The following is a 21,039-nucleotide window of genomic DNA, read 5'->3' as shown; positions in this document are numbered from 1 at the left end:
GATTTGTGAATGTCTGTTCTAATGTTATTATGACAGCTAATAAGGCTTAGAGAACCTGGGGCGGCACACAGCAGTGCGTGTGTGTGAAATGGAGCTCGCCTCTCTCTGAGATGTCACCACAAAGGTAAGACACGATACAGAGAAGGGTATTGTTTTAAATTAATGTACGTAAAATGAATCAGAAAGAGATTATTATTATCAGTCAATTAATTATTATTATCAGTCAATTAATTAGTGGCACTTTAATGCAAGTAAAGTTGTATGGTGTGGTGCCGGACAAAAATATATTGTTATTATCATCCAATTCGATGTATTAAATAACTGCACTTTACTTTAACCCTATTCTCAACCAGCTGGTAGAGCATGTTTGACAATTACTTATTTTCTGGGGACAAAATATCTTCACTTGAACTTGATTGGTCAACTACCCCAGCCCTCCTGCTCAATTTACATAATTTGTATCCTTTTTGGTTGCTGCAGTTCAGTGTTGTGGCACTCTAACTTTGCCCACTAAGATGGCTGTAAGAAAACTCAAAATCAGTCACCAAAGGTATGGGATAAACGGCAGGATTTAATTTGTTGAGAGATTTATATTGCAATATTCCTGTTATTAGAGACCTTGAAGAGTATGAATATGAAAATAAATAGTTAAAATGTAAAAAATATAAAAAGCAATACTTTAAAAATTAAATGTGCTCAACCAGGCGATTGATATGTCAGTAGAAACGTATGGTGGAATAAGAATAGGGTACATTTATTTTGATGAATAATATGAATGAATTGGCAACATAAATAGGTTAAACCACATTTTATGACCCATTGGGTCAATTAATCAATATTGAGACTTAAAGGGGTACTCCACTCAAACTATCTTTTAGATTTAAAAAGAAATGTCCACTTGTTGATACAGTCGCAAAATATTTTGCATGTTAGCAGTCAAGTTTTCAAGATATTGGATTTTCAAGAATCATAGTGTAAAAAAAAAAAACGATCGGAAGTTCTTATTTGAGTTTTTAGTCATAGGAATTTAAGGTTAAATATGTTTTAAACAAGAGACAGTTAAAGGGTTTTAAGCAATCAACTGTCTTGTTACGATGCTGGTCAATCTAGTCACTAGAATGTTTATAATACTGTGATAGAGAGACATATCTGCAACATTTATTGACTATATTTTCTTTACTTTTCCAATTGTACCAGCTACTGGACTCTTCATTTACCACACAGTCCCGTAGGTGAAGTTCGCCAGTTCTGTAACCCTACAGAAGCTCTGTCAGTAACTTTAGACCTAGCCGCCTGCATACTGTATGTACATTAGGATACTTCCAAATTAACCAACTTGTTGTTCTTGAGGGCATATTGACTTTACATCTCTGCATGAGGCTGAGCTAAGTCTGTGAACTACTCCTGGTATTTGCACTGCACATGTTTATCCCCTCCCACTGGACCAAGAGGCTATCTTGTCTCTCTGGAAGTCAACAAATTAATTCAGGTGTCTGCATAAGGCCAGCCACCACAGTATACTACACACTATAACCCTGCACTTCATCATACAATATTGTCCACTGGGCTAAGGAGCTAGCTTGTCCTCCATAGGTTCAACAATTTACTTCAGTTCTAAGGTTTAAACTGACTCTGTGAACAACCCCCACTACGGTACATACTATCCACTATGCCCACGGTGCCGGTGCCTCGTCCAGCCTACTCCCAGGCCAGAGAGAATCTGGTGAAGGCCATCCCACCCAAGATCATTTGCCTACTGGCCTGCGGAGGATGGGACTGCCGCTATGAAGGACCAGCCTGCTGGAGGCCCAGCCAACAAGCTGTACAGGGACTCTTCTCACACTGGTGAGGAGGGGGGAGAGGGAGGGAAGGAGGGAAAGAGATTCAGAAGAGAAAGAGGTGGGGAGGGAGAGATCTGCATGGTAAGGGATGGGAAGGGAGTGATGATTGGAAGTTCTATATTCACTTCTGTTCTGTTCGCAGGGTGACTGATGACATTGTGGCCATGGCACGACCCTCCTCTCACCTCATCAAGAAATACAACATCATAGAGCAGTTCCAACGGTAAATAGTCATGTATATGTGCATGCTTGCATGTCTACCGACGTGTGTTTGCGTGTCCACCCTCTTTCTCCTCTAACTGATCCTGTTCTCTCTGACCAGGCTGAACATCAAGTCCATCATCAACATGCAGTTGCCTGGGGAGCATGCTCACTGTGGCCCTCCACTGGAGCCAGACACTGGATTCACTTATTCCCCACAAACCTTCATGGAGAATAATAGTAAGACTATACTGTATTTATACCTACAGTATATCTACAACACACACTTTACTTTAGGATTGTCTCTGTGGCCTTTCGTAAATTAAATATGTGTTCTTGTCTTTCCTTCTGTGTGTGTGTGTGTGTGTGTGTGTGTGTGTGTGTGTGTGTGTGTGTGTGTGTGTGTGTGTGTGTGTGTGTGTGTGTGTGTGTGTGTGTGTGTCTGTGTGTGTGTGTGTGTGTGTGTGTGTGTGTGTGTGTGTGTGTGTGTGTGTGTGTGTGTGTGTGTGTGTGTGTGTGTGTGTGCGTGCGCGTGTGGTGCAGTCTTCTTCTTCAACTTTGGCATGCCGGACTTCGGTGTGTCGTCTCTCGTGGGGATGATGGATGGAGTAAAGGTGTTAGCCTTCGCTGTGAAAGAAGGGAAGGTGGCGGTGCACTGTCACGCAGGCTTGGGGAGGACAGGTGTGTGTATATGTTTGGAGAATATGGTTCTCAGTACATCAATTGTCTTTATTGTTCACTTCATTTAGAATATACATTGACTGCAATCAGAAATATATTGTCCATAAACGATCCTGCAAAAATGGGCACACCTCCTGTCATTGTTGACAGGTGTCCTGATAGCCTGCTACCTGGTCTACACTCTGCGTGTGAGCCCCAGTGAGGCTGTCCACTACGTGCGTATCAAACGCCCCTGTTCCATCCAGACCAGGGACCAGATCAGCCTGGTATTTGACTTTGCTCGTCTTCTGGGCCCTCAGCTGGCCCAGTACCCTGACCTCAGCCTGCGCCACGGGGCCCAGTTCACCCTGCTGCAGTACCTGCACCGTCAGGCCCTCCTCCTCCATGGCCAGGAGGCCCGCACCCTCAGGCACACTCCCAAGGTGTCTGTTTTGTATAATTATTTTGGCAACACTATCTTTCTTTTAGGTAATAAGTAATGTAGGGTAGAGTGGGGTAAGTTGACATGCAGGGGAGAGTGGGGTAACTTGTCAAGTAGGGGAGAGTGGGGTAAGTTGTCATGTAGGGGAGAGTGGGGTAAGTTGAGCCAAACCTTGCTTCTAGGAAACCATATACAAAATGAATCATTTTACAAAATTGAGCAAGAAGTCCTAATTTCATGGAGTCTGTGAAGGAAGAAACCACATGGAAAAAGTGGAAAGCAAGTTGGGTAAAAAAAAAGAAGGATTTTCACGAAGTCAAATGAAGTCATTGTGTTAGAGCAGTGGTTCCCAAACATTTTATTGTCCCGTACCCCTTCAAACATTCAACCTCCAGCTGCGTACCACCTCTAGCACCAGGGTCAGCACACTCTCAAATGTTGTTTTTTACCATCATTGTAAGCATGCCACACACACACACTATACGAAACATTTATTAAACATAAGAATGAGTGTGAGTTTTTGTCACAACCCGACTCGTGGGAAGTGACAAAGAGCACAAATAATAATATGATAATAATCAATAATTTTGCTCTTTATTTAGCCATCTTAAAACCTTATTTGTTCATCAGAAATGGTGAATAATTCACCACAGATTAATGAGAAGGGTGTGCTTGAAAGGATGCACATAACTCTGCAATGTTGGGTTGTATTGGAGAGAGTCTCAGTCTTAAATCATTTTCCACACAGTCTGTGCCTGTATTTAGCTTTCATGCTAGTGAGGGCCGAGAATCCACTCTCACATAGGTACGTGGTTGCAAAGGACATCAGTGTCTTAACAGCACGATTTGCTAAGGCAGGATACTCTGAGCTCAGCCCTATCCAGATTAAATTCTGATTAAATTCTATTCTCACAGAACCGCTTGTTGCAATTTTGATGAGGCTCTCTTGTTCAGATATCGGTAAGTGGACTGGAGACAGGGCATGAAAGGGATAATGAATCCAGTTGTTTGTGTCATCCGTTTCGAGAAAGGACCTGTGTAATTGCGCACCCAGCTCACTCAGGGCTTCGCTATATCGCATTTGACATTGTCCATAAGCTTGAGTTAATTTGCACACAAAAAATCATACAATGATGGAAAGACCTGTCCTTGTTATTGCAGACAGAGAAGAGCTCCAACTTCTTAATCATAGCCTCAATTTTGTCCCGCACATTGAATATAGTTGCGGAGAGTCCCTGTAATGCTAGATTCAGATCATTCAGGAGAGAAAAAAACATCACCCAGATAAGCCAGTCATGTGAGAAACTTATGCAAGCGGTCAGACAAGTGAAAGTTATGGTCAGTAAAGAAAACTTGAAAAATGGGTGGCTGATTATTTCTGGCTGGCTACTCTCCTGACATAATCTAATGTTTTGCTTTCGTTGTAAAGCCTTTTTGAAATCGGACAGTGTGGTTAGATAACTTCTCTAGGGCCAGTGGGACGAAATCGTCCCACCTACGTAACAGCCAGTGGAATCCTGTGGCGCGTTATTCAAATACCTTAGAAATGCTATTACTTCAATTTCTCAAACATATGACTATTTTACACCATTTTAAAGACAAGACTCTCGTTAATCTAACCACACTGTCCGATTTCAAAAAGGCTTTACAACGAAAGCAAAACATTAGATTATGTCAGCAGAGTACCCAGCCAGAAATAATCAGACACCCATTTTTCAAGCTAGCATATAATGTCACATAAACCCAAACCACAGCTAAATGCAGCACTAACCTTTGATGATCTTCATCAGATGACACACCTAGGACATTATGTTATACAATACATGCATGTTTTGTTCAATCAAGTTCATATTTATATCAAAAACCAGCTTTTTACATTAGCATGTGACGTTCAGAACTAGCATCCCCCCGCAAACTTCCGGTGAATTTACTAAATTACTCACGATAAACGTTCACAAAAAACATAACAATTATTTTAAGAATTATAGATACAGAACTCCTCTATGCAATCGCTATGTCCGATTTTAAAATAGCTCTTCGGTGAAAGCACATTTTGCAATATTCTAAGTAGATAGCCCGGCATCACAGGGCTAGCTATTTAGACACCCACCAAGTTTAGCCCTCACCAAACTCAGATTTACTATAATAAAAATGTTATTACCTTTGTTGTTCTTCGTCAGAATGCACTCCCAGGACTTCTACTTCAATAACAAATGTTGGTTTGGTCCCAAATAATCCATAGTTAAGTTCAAATATCCTCTGTTTTGTTTGTGCGTTCAAGACACTATCCGAAGTGTAAAGAAGGGTGACGCGCACGACGCATTTCGTGACAAAACATTTCTAAATATTCCATTACCGTACTTCGAAGCATGTCAACCGCTGTTTAAAATCAATTTTTATGCCATGTTTCTCGTAAAAAAGCGATAATATTCCAACCGGGAAAGCGTGTTTACGTTCAAAGAGAGAGAAAATAAAAACATGGGATCCCCTCGTGCACGAGCCTCAGTCTGATGGTCCTCTGATAGAGCACTTACCAAAGGCGCTAATGTGTTTCAGCCTGGGGCTGGAATTACATCATTCAGCTTTTTCCCGGGTTCTGAGAGCATATGGGAGCCTTAGAAAGTGTCACGTTACAGCAAAGATCCTACATTTTCAATAAACAGAGCCAAGAAGCCCAAGGAATGGTCAGAGAGGGTACTTCCTGTACAGAATCTTCTCAGGTTTTTGCCTGCCATATGAGTTCTGTTATACTCACAGACACCATTCAAACAGTTTTAGAAACTTTAGGGTGTTTTCTATCCAAAGCCAATAATTATATGCATATTCTAGTTTCTGGGCAGTAGTAATAACCAGATTAAATCGGGTAGGTTTTTTATCCGGCCGTGTAAATACTTCCCCCTAGCCCTAACAGGTTAAAGGAGAGTCTTGTCTTTAAAATGGTCCAGATACCAATACATCTTGACCACCAAAGTCCATTTGATGTCACAAAGCTGTCCAGTACTTTAAAAATATCCTCTCCTGTTGTCCTGGTTTCCAGTGGTGTGCAGAAGAGGATGTCTTCCTTAATTGATCCCAAATAAATGTAATGGACACGATGCTTGTTTCTAAACCAAAGTAAATCATTTTAAGATTGTTCTGTACAACTTTATCATCCAAAGTAAGTCTGCTGCTCTTGTGTTTAAAAATTGCATGTTTCAATTCTCTCTTCCACAGCAGGTGTTTTGATATCAAATATCCCTGCACTCACATTTAAAGTGGGACATGGTTGATTCTCTGCTATGACATCACCTTTCTCTCCTTGATTCTTATAGACACTTTCAGTGCCCTTCTCATCCACATGCATTTCCTTCTCTTTTTCACTTTCGATGGTCACTGTCATTAGGCACTGGCTGGTTGTGGGTGGGACATTACTGTTAGGAGCACTCCCACAGTCATCCATACTAGTGAGGTTTGACATGTGGTGACCTGCTCCACTGCTAGGGTCTGGGTTCCATGTAGAGTCAGATATGAGGTCCTAAACCTAGCATGAAAGTACATCATTGTAGCTGTGTGGGTTTAATATAGTCAAAATGTTTACCTTGGGGGAGGCTATATTTTCAAAACCTGTAATGTTTACATGAATTCTGATTTTTTTTCCCCCAGGGATTCACAACATCCTGAAATATTAGTAGACATCATTGTTAGAAAGAATACTATATGTACCTTGACGGAGTGATACTGAATTTAAAAAATGGCTCAACTTACCCCACTCTCCCCTACCTCCTTTGTGGTTGTCTGGAGGGTCTGGCTTTTGGTCCAACAGACAGATCACTCCCCATTCACTCTGCTCTCTCTCCATCTTCCACTCTCCCCAGTATCCCATGGGTTCCTGTATCTGTTTCTAAAAGCTATCTGTTTTCATGATGATCATCATCTAGGTGATGTACCTGCTGTGTGGCCGTCTTACTGCCCTGGCCTTGGGCCTGCCTGCCTCTCCGGAGGTGCATGCTGAGCTGGAGAGAAGGGCAGAACTGCGGGCCCTGGGCAGGGCTGTGAGGGAGACCCTGGTGGCCAAGCAGTACCTGCCCCTGCACCGTGAGGTCCATTGGGGTTCCTGGGGAGGGTCAGGGTCTGTGTCCTCCTGGGATGAACCAGAGGGGTTTCTGGAGAGGAAGAGACAGGTACTGCTGGATAAACGCAGCTACAGTGACTCAGACCTCAGCAAGATCACTGTAAAACAGGTAAGGTTAACATCAGGGTTAGACTGAGCATACACGTCTTCTAAAATCTGAATAACTTGGATGTGTTCACATTATCCGATTTCCTTGTCCCAAATCTTTCATTCCGTCCATCCTCAACCCTAGGACGTGGGTGCTCACATTACAGGATGATTTCCTAGTTCACCCTGCCCCACGTTTCTCGGTTGTCATAGGAAAAAAATATAGACATGCAAACAGCAAGCTACTTTATTAAATGTGCACATTATTTTGTGAAGAAACATAAAAAAAGAGATGGATGTGCAGAATATAGACCCGCAAATGGTTGGGCATCTGTGGGCACTTTCTATTCTACAGAGGGAATTTGAGGTAATATAAACCCTTTAATATTGAAAAGGCAGCTGTGTTCTCTCCACAGCTCCACAAACCTGTCCATCATCTCAGTCAAATCAAATTAAATTGTATTTGTCACACACGCCGAACACAACGGGTGTAGACCATACATGCTTTTTTCCAAGCCCTTAACCAACAATGCTGTTTTGAGAAAAATAAGTGTTAAGTAAAAATAAAATAATAATAATTAAACAGCAGCAGTAAATAACAGTAGCGAGGCTATATATAGGGGGTACCGGTACAGAGTCAATGTGCGGAGGCACAGGTTAGTCGAGGTAATTGAGGTAATATGTACATATAGGTAGAGTTAAAGTGACTATGCATAGATAATAAACAGAGAGTAGCAGCAGAATAAAAGGGGGGTGGACAATGCAAATAGTCTGGGTAGCCTTTTGATTAGATGTTCAGGAGTCTTATGGCTTGGGGTTAGAAGCTGTTTAAAAGCCTTTTGGACCTAGACTAGGCGCTCCGGTACCGCTTGCCATGAGGTAGAAGAGAGCACAGTCTATGACTAGGATGACTGGAGTCTTCTGCAATTTTTAGGGCCTTCTTCTGATATCGCCTGTTATAGAGGTCCTGGATGGCAGGAAGCTGGCCCCAGTGTGCACTGGGCTGTACGCACTACCCTCTGTAGTGCCTTGCGGTCAGAGGCTGAGCAGTTGCCATACCAGGCAGTGATGCAACCAGTCAGGATGTTCTCGATGGTGCAGCTGTATAACTTTTTTAGGATCGGAGGACCCATGCCAAATCTTTTCAGTCTCCTGTGGGGGAATAGGCTTTGTCGTGCCCTCTTCACGACTGGCTTGGTGTGTTTGGACCATGATAGTTTGTTGGTGATGTGGACACTAAGGAACTTTAAGCTCTCAACGTGCTCCACTACAGACCCGTCGATTAGAATTGGGGCGTGCTCGGTTCTCCTTTCCCTGTAGTCCACAATCATCTCCTTTGTCTTGATCACATTGAAGGAGAGGTTGTTGTCCTGGCACCACATGGCCAGGTCTCCTCCCTATAGGCTCTCTCATTGTCGGGCCTACCACTGTTGTGTCATTGGAAAACTTAATGATGGTGTTGGAATTGTGCCTGGCTATGCAGTCATGAGTGAACAGGGGCAATATGTTGGGGCGGTATACAAATTGGAGTGGGTCTAGGGTTTCTGGGATAATGGTGTTGATGTGAGCCATGACCAGCCTTTCAAAGCACTGAATGGCTACAGACGTGAGTGCTATGGGCCGGTAGTCATAGAGGCAGGTTACCTTAGTGTTCTTAGGCACGCGGAATATGGTGGTCTGCTTGAAACATGTTGGTATTACAGACTCAGTCAGGGACAGTTTGAAAATGTCAGTGAAGACACTTACCAGTTGGTCAGCGCATGTTCGAAGTACACATCCTGGTAATCCGTCTGGCCCTGTGGCCTTGTGAATGTTGACCTGTTTAAAGATCTTATTCACATCAGCTATTGAGAGCGTGATCCCATAGTTGTCTGGAACAGCTGATGCTCTCATGCATGGTTCAGTGTTGCTTGCCTCGAAGCGAGCATAGAAGTAATTTAGCTTGTCTGGTAGGCTCGTGTCACTGGGCAGCTCGCGGCTGTGCTTCCCTTTGTAGTCTGTATTAATTTGCAACCTGCCACATCCAACGAGCGTCGGAGCTGGTGTAGTACAATTCAATCTTAGTCCTGTTTTGATGCTTTGCCTGTTTTAGGGTTCGTCGGATGGCATAGCGGGATTTCCACACGTTGCGTGTTGTTGTTGCTTTCCTCTTCACCATCAATGTTTTGGTCTCACATGCTGAGTGCTGCATTGGCTATTGGCAGTAGTCCTCGCCCAATCGCATCGTAGCCCTGCTCATACTTTAAGATGCACCACCAAATGTCCGAAAATTATCCAGACATCCGACTGGGGTCTGGAGAATGGAATAGCCGTCACCGGTCCTGACGTACTGATAATAGCCCAAGTTCAAAGGATTTCAGTAGTATTTGTTTTGGACGGCAACAGCGAATTCCTGGCGAAATTGAGGAGTGTATCCCCGGCATTACTGGTTACAGGTGGTACATTCTTGAACATTAGTTTAGAAAAATCTGCGTTGGTACTGGCAACATTCAGAGCCTTGATATTAACCACATTGCTTTATTTTTTTCCAGGATCTTGAGTTGGGCTCATACTGTACTGTACTAGATAGGAGTAAGAGAGACTGGTCTGGGTTAGAGCAGATTAGACCTGACGTGAGACCTATGAGTCCAGTCCTGCCCACGCCTACAGTTGGCCTCTGTTCCAGTCCTGAGGACTCACAAAGACTCAACCTCCCAGCAGGCAGTGGGGCAACCAACAGTAACTGTTCTTCGAAGAGTTTAAAGTGCACTGCCAAGAGGGCGCCAGCGTTTCACAAATTCAACTCTTACATTGAGGTGAGTATCAGACTGTGTTACTGGGGGCATACTAGTAAAAGTGTCACTTTTTTATATAAAGCACATTTCTTAATAAACTATTTCCTGTGCTCTGAAGGTACGTAAAAACCAGCGTAAGTCCGGACAGGCCTCAGTGGCTCGGGCAGTTGCCAAGGAGATGGCAGATCTAAATCCCCCTGGTGAGACTGTTCTACAGAGGACAGCACTGCTACAGGTAATAAACTGTTACAGCAGGTTATCACAAGTTGAGGTGTAGTGTAGACTGTCTGGAAGTTACTAAGCTACTAAAGCCATTGAAGCTTATTCTGCGGATCTCAAGATGTGAGCCCTCCTGAATTGACTTAAATGAAATGGAATTTACCATAACTATGATTACAACATATTGGAATGGGATACCTTAATCTGTCATGGGCTGCCTACCAGTAACCGAAATCCTGACTGCACTCTGTTCTGTCTGTGTTGACTGACAGGAGGAGTTGAACAGCAGTGAGTGTGCCTGGGCCCTACTGGTCACAGAGTCTGATCCGCACGTACTCAGCTGTCTATTGTGGACCTGGCTGGAGAAACTCAAGGTCAGAGGGCTCAGATAAAGATCTCTCTCCCTCTCTCTCTCCCTTTATACTCTCACTCTCTTACACTCTCCTGCTTTTTATACTCTCTTTTTATCTCTCTCTCCAGGAGCCTGTTCTGAGTGCAGATGACGTAGAGAGGTTGACCTCAGTATCTCAACACGTGAACCATCTCAGTGTGCTAACGAAGGTGAGAGACCCAGTCAGACCATTGATACACGTTTAACCATGTCATGGCTTACTTCGGGGTCTTCAACCTCCTCAGCAACTATTGTGTATGTGTGTGTGTGCATGTTGTCCCAGCAGCCCCAGCGCCACACCATGTCCTGTTTGCTGGGTTGTGTGGGTCAGGTGACCAGTCTGTGTCCTCAGAGAGAGGAGGCCGTGCTACGACGCCTGATACAAGCACTCACCAGGGTGAGTCTGTGGGTGTGTGCGTGAGTGTGTGGGGCAGTCATAGTTCAAATTGATGTCTAACTATTGTTCTGTGTTTTCAATAGCACCCTCAGGAGGAGATGGAGAGCTATAAAGTCCTGATGAGAATCCTCAAGTCCAGCATCAGACAAACACTCCATAACCATAACTCTCTCACACAGACCTCAGACTACACAAACACTTGCTCAAGAAGAGGAAACAATTGATTGATTGGTTGATGGGTTAGTTGGTTGTACAAACTTAACTTTATAACCCTTTGTATGAAGGGTCAAAGATTTGTTCAATTTCTAGTGTTTTCTTTTCTATGACTAGGTGCAGTAAGCTCTTTACTGTTTTAGTGGTGCTTGGATGGGTGTAGATTTTATGAAGCATGGCCATGATCCTGATATTGGAGTATATTCTCTCTGCACATTACACAATACAAATATTTGTACCATTGACCTCATCCCAGCGTGTATTATTGTTAAAATCTTATGTACACACTGAACAAAAATATAAATGCAACATGTAAAGTGTTGGTCTCATATTTCATGAGCTGAAATAAAAGACCCCAGAAATGTTCCATATGCATAAATGCTTGTTTCCCTCAAATGTTGTGCACAAATTTGTTTACATCCCTGTTAGTGAGCATTTCTCCTTTGCCAAGAAGCTGATTAAACATCATGATAGTTACACAGGTGCACCTTGTGCTGGGGACAACAAAAGGCCACCCTAAAATGTGCAGTTTTGTTACACAACACAATACCACAGATGTCGAAGGGTTTTGAGGGAGCGTGCAATTGGCATGCTGACTACAAGGATGTCCACCAGAGCTGTTTCCAGAGAGTTGAATGTTCATTTCTCTACCATAAGCCGCCTCCAATGTCGTTTTAGAGAATGTGGCAGTACGTCCAACCAGACCTCACAACTGCAGACCATGTGTTACCACGCAAGCCCAGGACTTCCACATCCGGCCTCTTCATCTGCAGGATCGTCTGAGACCAGCCACCCGGACAGCTGATGAAACTGTGGGTTTGCACAACTGAAGAATTTCTGCACAAACTGTCAGAAATGGTCTCAGGGAAGCTCATCTGTATGCTCGTTGTCCAGGGTCTTGACCTGACTGCAGTTCGGCATCATAATTAACTTCAGTGGGCAAATGCTCAGCTTCAATGGCCACTGGCACGCTGGAGAAGTGTGCTCTTCATGGAATAATTTGTATGGCGTCGTGTGGGCGAGCGGTTTGCTGATGTCAACATTGTGAACAGAGTGCGCCATTGTGGCATAGGGGTTATGGTATGGGCATGCATAAGCTACAGAAAATGAAAACAATTGCATTTTCCCAATGGCAATTTGAATGCAGAGATACTTTGACGAGATCCTGAGGCCCACTGTCGTTCCATTCATCTGCCGCCATCCTCTCATGTTTTAGCATGATTATGCACGGCCCCATGTTGCAAGGATCTGTACACAATTCCTGGAAGCAGAAAGTGTCCCAGTTCTCCCATGTCCTGCATACTCACCAGACATGTCACCCATTGAGCATGTTTAGGATGCTCTGGATCAACGTGTATGACAGCGTATTCCAGTTCCCGCCAATATCCAGCAACTTCGCACAGCCATTGGAGTAGAGTGGGACAACATCCCACAAGCCACAATCAACAGCCTGATCAACTCTATGCGAAGGAGATGTATCGCACTGCATGAGGCAAATGGTGGTCACACCAGATACTGTGGCTGGTTTTCTGATCCACGCCCCTACCTTTTTCTTAAAGGTATCTGTGACCAACAGATACATATCTGTATTCCTGTGAAATCCATCGATTAGGGCCTAATGCATTTATTTAAATTGATTGATTTCCTTACATGAACAATAACTCAATAAAATCTTTGAAGTTGTTGCATGTTACGTAATGTCACATTGGTATGAAGAGATTCGGGAGACAGGCGCAGGAATGCGTAATCGTTTTTTTTATTAAGCCCCAAATTACGTCGTGCCGTGTAAAGGCACGGGGACAAAGACTAAACAAACACGTAACAAAAACACAGGGTTGAAACCCAAACAAAAGAGTTAGGAGTACAGTAATTTCCGGACTATTAAGAGCACCTGAATATAAGCCGCACCCACTGAATTTAAAAAAAATATATTATTTTGAACATAAATAAGCCGCACATGTCTATAAGCCGCAGGTGCCAACCGGTACATTGAAACAAATGAACTTTACACAGCCTTTAACGAAACACGGTTTGTAACAAAAATAAATAGGCTTTAACGAAACACGGCTTGTAACAAAAATAAATAGGCTTTATTAACGAAGCACGGCTTGTAGCAAAAATAAATAGGCTTTAACGAAACGCGGCTTGTAACAAAAATAAATAGGCTTTAACGAAGCACGGCTTGTAACAAAAATAAATAGGGTTTAACCTGTTAGGGCTAGGGGGCAGTATTTACACGGCCGGATAAAAAACGTACCCGATTTAATCTGGTTATTACCACTGCCCAGAAACTAGAATATGCATATAATTATTGGCTTTGGGTAGAAAACACCCTAAAGTTTCTAAAACTGTTTGAATGGTGTCTGTGAGTATAACAGAACTCATATGGCAGGCAAAAACCTGAGAAGATTCCTTACAGGAAGTGGCCTGTCTGACAAGTTCTTGTTCTTCTTGACTCTCTTTATTGAAAACTGAGGATCTTTGCTGTAACGTGACACTTCCTACAGCTCCCATAGGCTCTCAGAACCCGGGAAAAAGCTGAATGATGTAATTCCAGCCCCTGGCTGAAAAACATTAGCGCCTTTGGTAAGTGGTCTATCAGAGGACAATGAGACTGAGGTGCGTGCACGAGGCGACCCCATGTTTTTATTTTCTCTCTCTTTGTACTAAAACAGAGATTCCTGGTCGGAATATTATCGCTTTTTTACGAGAAAAATTGCATAAAAATAGATTTTAAACAGCGGTTGACATGCTTCGAAGTACGGTAATGGAATATTTAGAATTTTTTTGTCACGAAACGCGTCGGGCGCGTCACCCTTTCGGATAGTGTCTTGAACGCACGAACAAAACGCCGCTATTTGGATATAACTATGGATTATTTTGAACCAAACCAACATTTGTTATTGAAGTAGAAGTCCTGGGAGTGCATTCTGACGAAGAACAGCAAAGGTAATAACATTTTTCTTATAGTAAATCTGACTTTGGTGAGGGCTAAACTTGGTGGGTGTCTAAATAGCTAGCCCTGTGATGCCGGGCTATCTACTTAGAATATTGCAAAATGTGCTTTCACCGAAAAGCTATTTTAAAATCGGACATAGCGAGTGCATAGAGGAGTTTTGTATCTATAATTCTTAAAATAATTGTTATGTTTTTTGTGAACGTTTATCGTGAGTAATTTAGTAAATTCACCAGAAGTTTGCGGGGGGTACGCTAGTTCTGAACGTCACATGCTAATGTAAAAAGCTGGTTTTTGATATAAATATGAACTTGATTGAACAAAACATGCATGTATTGTATAACATAATGTCCTAAGATTGTCATCTGATGAAGATCATCAAAGGTTAGTGCTGCATTTAGCTGTGGTTTGGGTTTATGTGACATTATATGCTAGCTTGAAAAATGGGTGTCTGATTATTTCTGGCTGGGTACTCTGCTGACATAATCTAATGTTTTGCTTTCGTTGTAAAGCCTTTTTGAAATCGGACAGTGTGGTTAGATTAACGAGATTCTTGTCTTTAAAATGGTGTAAAATAGTCATATGTTTGAGAAATTGAAGTAATAGCATTTCTAAGGTATTTGAATAACGCGCCACGGGATTCCACTGGCTGTTACATAGGTGGGACGAAATCGTCCCACTGGCCCTAGAGAAGTTAACGAAACATGGCTTGTAACAAAAATATATAGGCTTTAACGAAACACGGCTTGTAACAAAAATAAAAAATTTGCAGTAAACAGTAGCCTACCAATAAAGTCATTGGTCACCATCTTCCTTCTCCTGTGCACTGAAACCACTGAAACCATCTCCTTCGGTGTCGGAGTTGAATAGCCTCAGAATTGCTTCATCCGATATTGGATAGTTTTCATTGTCGCTCTCGTCACTTTCATCCGGAGGCAAATCCCCCGCTGAGCCCTCTTCAACACGCAGCAGTCCAGCCTATCGAAACCCGTTGATGATAGTGGATTTTTTGACAATGCTCCACGCTGTCTGGACCCACTGGCAGACTTGACCATAAGTTGCTCTTCGCATGCGGCCCGTTTTAGTGAAGGATTTCTCCCCACTTGTCATCCAAGCCTCCCGCTGAACATGGAGCGCCACCTTAAATGCACGATTTACACTGATGTCGAGTGGCTGCAAATACTTTGTTGTGCCCCCAGGAATCAGGGTGACAAAATGACTACCGTAATCAGAATGATGGGAAGTTTGAGAGTGCTCGATTTAATCTAAACAGTAAACAAAAATAGTTGTTTGACCTTAACCCGTTCGGCAATTTCATTGGTCTAATGAAAGCTTCATGCCGCCAAAAAACTGAGCACGTCACAGAATGTGTTTTTTGGAGAAAAAAATTGAAAGCGGGAAAAATCCATATATTAGCCACGTCATTGTTTAAGCCGCGAGGTTCAAAGCCTGGGAAAAAAGTTGCGGCTTATAGTCCGGAAATTACGGTACCTCGAATAAATAACACTAGCGCACAATGATTATCACACGGGACGAGACCTGTAATCATCTGCTCAATCCACAAGGGCACGAAAGCCCAAAGCACACAGCACAGGTACTCACACGCAACAACGGACATTGTAACAATAATCGACAGCACCATGGTGAACAAAGAGCACATATATACAAATACAATCAGTGGGAATAGGTGCCAGATGTGTGCAATGAAAGTTCCAAAGGGATCCGTGATTTGTATCAGTCCAGTGTGGTAATGGCTGAGTAAGCCACTTATTATGGCACTTCAACATGATACCCTCTCCTACCTGTGTTACTACTAACTTACTCACTCCTCTTTTTAATTTTTTTTATTTCACTTTTATTTAGCCAGGTAGGCTAGTTGAGAACAAGTTCTCATTTACAACTGCGACCTGGCCAAGATAAAGCAAAGCAGTGCGACAGAAACAACAACACAGAGTTACATGGAATAAACAAGCGTACTATAGAAAATAATATTTAAAAAAATAAGAAAGTCTATATACAGTGTGTGCAAATGGCATGAGGAGGTATGGCAATAAATAGGCCATAGTAGCAAAGTAATTACAATTTAGCAGATTAACACTGGAGTGATAGATGAGCAGATGATGATGAGCAGATGATGGTGTGTAAGTAGTGATATTGGTGTGCAAAGGAGCAGCAAAGTAAATAAAAACAATGTGGGGATGAGGTAGGTAGATTGGGTGGGCTATTTACAGATGGACTATGTACAGCTGCAGTGATCGGTTAGCTGCTCAGATAGCTGATGTTTAAAGCTAGTGAGGGAAATGTAAGTCTCCAGCTTCAGCGATTTTTGCAATTCGTTCCAGTCACTGGCAGCAGAGAACTGGAAGGAAAGGCGGCCAAAGGAGGTGTTGGCTTTGGGGATGACCAGTGAGATATACCTGCTGGAGCGCGTGCTACGGGTGGGTGTTGTTATCGTGACCAGTGAGCTGAGATAAAGTGGAACGTTACCTAGCATAGACTTGTAGATGACCTGTAGCCAGTGGGTCTGGCGACGAATATGTAGCGAGGGCCAACCGACTAGAGCATACAGGTCGCAGTGGTGGGTGGTATAAGGCGCGTTGGTAACAAAACGGATGGCACTGTGATAGACTGCATCCAATTTGCTGAGTAGAGTATTGGAAGCTATTTTGTAGATGACATCGCCGAAGTTGAGGATCGGTAGGATAGTCAGTTTTACTAGGGTAAGTTTGGCGGCGTGAGTGAAGGAGGCTTTGTTGCAAAATAGAAAGCCGATTCTAGATTTGATTTTGAATTGGAGATGTTTGATATGAGTCTGGAAGGAGAGTTTACAGTCTAGCCAGACACCTAGGTATTTGTAGTTGTCCACGTATTCTAGGTCATAACCGTCCAGAGTAGTGATGCTAGTCAGGCGGGCGGGTGCGGGCAGCGAACGGTTGAAAAGCATGCATTTGGTTTTGCTAGCGTTTAAGAGCAGTTGGAGGCCATGGAAGGTGTGTTGTATGGCATTGAAGCTCGTTTGGAGATTTGTTAACACAGTGTCCAAAGAAGGGCCAGATGTATACAGAATGATGTCATCTGCGTAGAGGTGGATCAGGGAATCACCGCAGCAAGAGTGACATCGTTGATGTATACAGAGAAAAGAGTCGGCCCGAGAATTGAACCCTGTGGTACCCCCATAGAGACTGCCAGAGGTCCGGACAACAGGCCCTCCGATTTTACACACTGAACTCTATCTTCGAAGTAGTTGGTGAACCAGGCGAGGCAGTCATTTGAGAAACCAAGGCTATTGAGTCTGCCAATAAGAATACGGTGATTGACAGAGTCGAAAGCATTGGCCAGGTCGATGAAGACGGCTGCACAGTACTAACTTTTATCGATGGCGGTTAGGATGTCGTTTAGTACCTTGAGCGTGGCTGAGGTGCACCCGTGACCAGCTCGGAAACCGGATTGCACAGCGGAGAAGGTACGGTGGGATTCGAAATGGTCAGTGATCTGTTTATTAACTTGGCTTCAAAGACTTTAGAAAGGCAGGGCAGGATGGATATAGGTCTGTAACAGTTTGGGTCTAGAGTGTCACCCCCTTTGAAGAGGGGGATGACCGCGGCAGCTTTCCAATCTTTAGGGATCTCGGACAAAATGAAAGAGAGGTTGAACAGACTGGTAATAGGTGTTGCAACAATGGCGGTGGATAATTTTAGAAAGAGAGGGTCCAGATTGTCTAGCCCAGCTGATTTGTACGGGTCCAGGTTTTGCAGCTCTTTCAGAACATCTGCAATCTGGATTTGGGTGAAGGAGAAGCTGGGGAGGCTCGGGCAACTAGCTGCAAGGGGTGCGGAGCTGTTGGCCGGGGTTGGGGTAGCCAGGAGGAAAGCATGGCCAGCCGTAGAGAAATGCTTAATGACATTTTCGATTATCTTGGATTTATCGGTGGTGACCGTGTCGCCTAGCCTCAGTGCAGTGGGCAGCTGGGAGGAGCTGCTCTTGTTCTCCATGGACTTTACAGTGTCCCAAAACTTTTTGGAGTTAGAGCTACAGGATGCAAATTTCTGTTTGAAAAAGCTAGCCTTTGCTTTCCTGACTGACTGTGTGTATTGGTTCCTGACTTCCCTGAACAGTTGCAAATCGCGGGCACTATTCGATGCTATTGCAGTCCGCCACAGGATGTTTTTGTGCTGGTCAAGGGCAGTCAGGAGTGAACCAAGGGCTATATCTGTTCTTAGTTCTACATTTTTTGAAAGGGGCATGCTTATTTAAGATGGTGAGGAAAGTTATTTTAAAGAAAGACCAGGCATCCTCGACTGACGGGATGAGGTCAATATCCTTCCAGGATACCTGGGCCAGGTCGATTAGAAAGGCCTGCTCGCAGAAGTGTTTTAGGGAGCGTTTGACAGTGATGCGGGGTGGTCGTTTGACCGCGTACCCATAGCGGATGCAGGCAATGAGGCAGTGATCGCTGAGATCCTGATTGAAAACAGCAGAGGTGTATTTGGAGGGCAAGTTGGTCAGGATAATATCTATGAGGGTGCCCATGTTTACGGATTTAGCGTTGTACCTGGTGGTTTCCTTGATAATTTGTGTGAGATTGAGATTCACCCCCATTGGGACGTACTGCAAGGCCACAATAAGCTCCCTCAACATCTTCCTGTGTTACTATGGGTGCATCATCCCAATAGTCTGAACTGGCTTCCTCTTCTTGTCTCCTTCCCTTCATCTACACACATTGCTTTCACCTATCCTGTTTTTTTACATTTCACTGTACTTGTGCATGTGACATTAACACTTGAAACTAGTAATGATGGAGGAGTGAAGATAAGGAGAGGGAGCTACATTAGACTTTTGAGATAGATCCGGCTGCCTGCCACTCAACAACACTACAAGTCCTGTTCAGAGGCAGTTCTATGTCTCTCAGTTCTAGAATCTTCAAAGCAATTCATCGATTCTTTGCAGTAAAGGTGTTGTTACAACAGAAACCATTTGTTTCTGGTTAATGCCCAAGGTTTATGAGTTCTACGATGCACCAGGCACATACCGTAAATAACATCTTCCAAATGTATCAAAAACACAGAATAGAACACACTGTGATGGAGAGTGGGGTAAATTGAGCCAAATGGGTAAGTTGAGCCCCCCTTGTTTCTAGGAAACCATACACAAAATAAATCATTTTACCAAATATTTCGGAAGAGGTCATCATTTCACGGAGTCTGTAAAGGAAGAAACCACATGGAAAAAGTGGTAAGCGAGTTAGGTCCAAAACACAGATTTTCACCAAGTAAAACTTATTTATTGCGTTAGAGGTTTCATGATGCTTGTATCTAAGAAAGATACACGAGGCAGCAAAGAAACTCTATCATATGGTTCAAGTTTCAGTTCAACCCACAGAACATCTAGAGCAAAACTGCATCTTGATACTCTTTAACAGGTTCCTTTCCATCATCCATCTATCTGAAATTACAGAATTGGTTGGATGACGGAAGGTAAGAGAAGTAAGCCACTGTAGATTACTGAGACACACCCTAAAACAGAGGTCAGCAACAGGCGACCCATGGGATTTATTTTGTCCCACCAAGGTTTTTAGCCAAAAAACGTTGTGATTAAAATGTTTGTTAAAAAAAAAAAATAAAACCACCAACAATTCAGCAAAGAGTTTCATTTAGGAAATTGATTCCCCAAGTATTCCCACAAATAAAAAAAGAGACGTGATTGTGTCTCAATGTAATCAAATACAACCTATTTTTGGGGCTTAGTTATGGTTAATTTGTAGTGTACAATTGTTATTTGTACACTACAAATTGCTGACAAAAATCTGCCTGTGTCTGAATCTAGAACCCCTACCCTAAGATGTCCCTGAAATAATACACTGACACATGCACTTTGGTCCTCACCGCACAACGTACACAAAGGCTATAGAGCTTGTTCCCGGTCAGGGCTAAGCCCAAGTGGTCCCATTACAGATATCTTCATAGTCTCCTTCCTTTCCTCATCTCATTTCCTTGTCTTCTTCCCCACTGATTTGACCCGGCAGGGCAGGTGAAAGCCCTATGATGGGAGTCAGTCCAATCCATAGCCATTAGCATTGGCAAAGTCTCCATCAGCACAGTTTCACACACATCTCCAGCTGTCACTCAAACATGAGCCCCCATAAATCCATAGAGTTTCCTGGTCAGGTACTCCCTTCACTCGCACAGAACCCTCTTCGTGCTCCTGATCCATGGGACAACAATTGCAAAGCAACTTTTTTACGTTTAGTGTGAAAGACACTTCTCTCCTTCAGCTTCCCCATGCATCCCTGTGTGTTCTCTCTGCTGTCACTCGAACATTGTGTGTGGCAGACCAGTCTGCCTGAAGGTCTCAGCCACCGGTCTGGAGTGCTGGATCTTGGCGGACAGGGCCTCCAACACGCCGTTCTGGTCCACAGCCGTGGCCGTGCGGTATACAAAAGTCTCCAAGGATTCAAGACCCCTCATCCCTAGGTTCACCCCACAACCTGGATGGAGTAGGGGGGATGGAAAAGGAGAGGAAGGGAGGAGAGAGTGGGGGGGATAAGGGAAAGAGACAGAGACATGTTTTATCCTTGCTATGAGTTCAGTATCTATCAAACACACACTACCGGTCAAAAGTTTAAAACACCTACTCATTCAAGGGTTTTTCTTAATTTTTTACTATTTTCTACATTGTAGAATAATAGTGATTACATCAAAACCATGAAATAACACATATGGAATCATGTAGTAAACAAAAAAAGTGTTA

At 43.4% G+C, this 21,039-nt stretch overlaps 1 protein-coding gene across 1 annotated transcript; it reads left to right on the top strand.

The window, feature by feature from the left end:
- The first annotated feature begins 997 nt into the window (after nucleotides 1-997).
- Nucleotides 998-11,696, top strand: zgc:77752 (protein tyrosine phosphatase domain-containing protein 1). The gene is made up of 11 exons (XM_082963249.1): nucleotides 998-1,845; nucleotides 1,984-2,064; nucleotides 2,164-2,282; nucleotides 2,586-2,723; nucleotides 2,874-3,145; nucleotides 7,062-7,364; nucleotides 10,235-10,351; nucleotides 10,608-10,709; nucleotides 10,816-10,896; nucleotides 11,013-11,123; nucleotides 11,207-11,696. The coding sequence occupies exons 1-11, from the start codon at nucleotides 1,670-1,672 to the stop codon at nucleotides 11,345-11,347; spliced, it is 1,641 nt and encodes a 546-aa protein (XP_082819375.1). The 5' UTR covers nucleotides 998-1,669; the 3' UTR covers nucleotides 11,348-11,696.
- The last annotated feature ends 9,343 nt before the right edge of the window (nucleotides 11,697-21,039 follow it).

The sequence above is a fragment of the Salmo salar genome, chromosome 16, assembly GCF_965601325.2.
Source record: "Salmo salar chromosome 16, fSalSal1, whole genome shotgun sequence".
NCBI classification, from domain to species: Eukaryota; Metazoa; Chordata; class Actinopteri; order Salmoniformes; family Salmonidae; genus Salmo; species Salmo salar.
The sequence above is the reverse complement of the archived record's forward strand: the minus strand, read 5'-3'. Positions and strand labels throughout refer to the sequence as shown.

What these genes read in the sequence shown, in the direction of transcription:
- zgc:77752 (XM_082963249.1), top strand. Translation starts at nt 1,670, where the DNA reads ATGCCCACGGTGCCGGTGCCTCGTCCAGCCTACTCCCAGGCCAGAGAG. An exon ending in AACCTTCATGGAGAATAATA is followed by an intron (nt 2,283 to 2,585) that starts GTAAGACTATAC and finishes CGTGTGGTGCAG; the next exon opens with TCTTCTTCTTCAACTTTGGC. An exon ending in GCAAGATCACTGTAAAACAG is followed by an intron (nt 7,365 to 10,234) that starts GTAAGGTTAACA and finishes TGTGCTCTGAAG; the next exon opens with GTACGTAAAAACCAGCGTAA.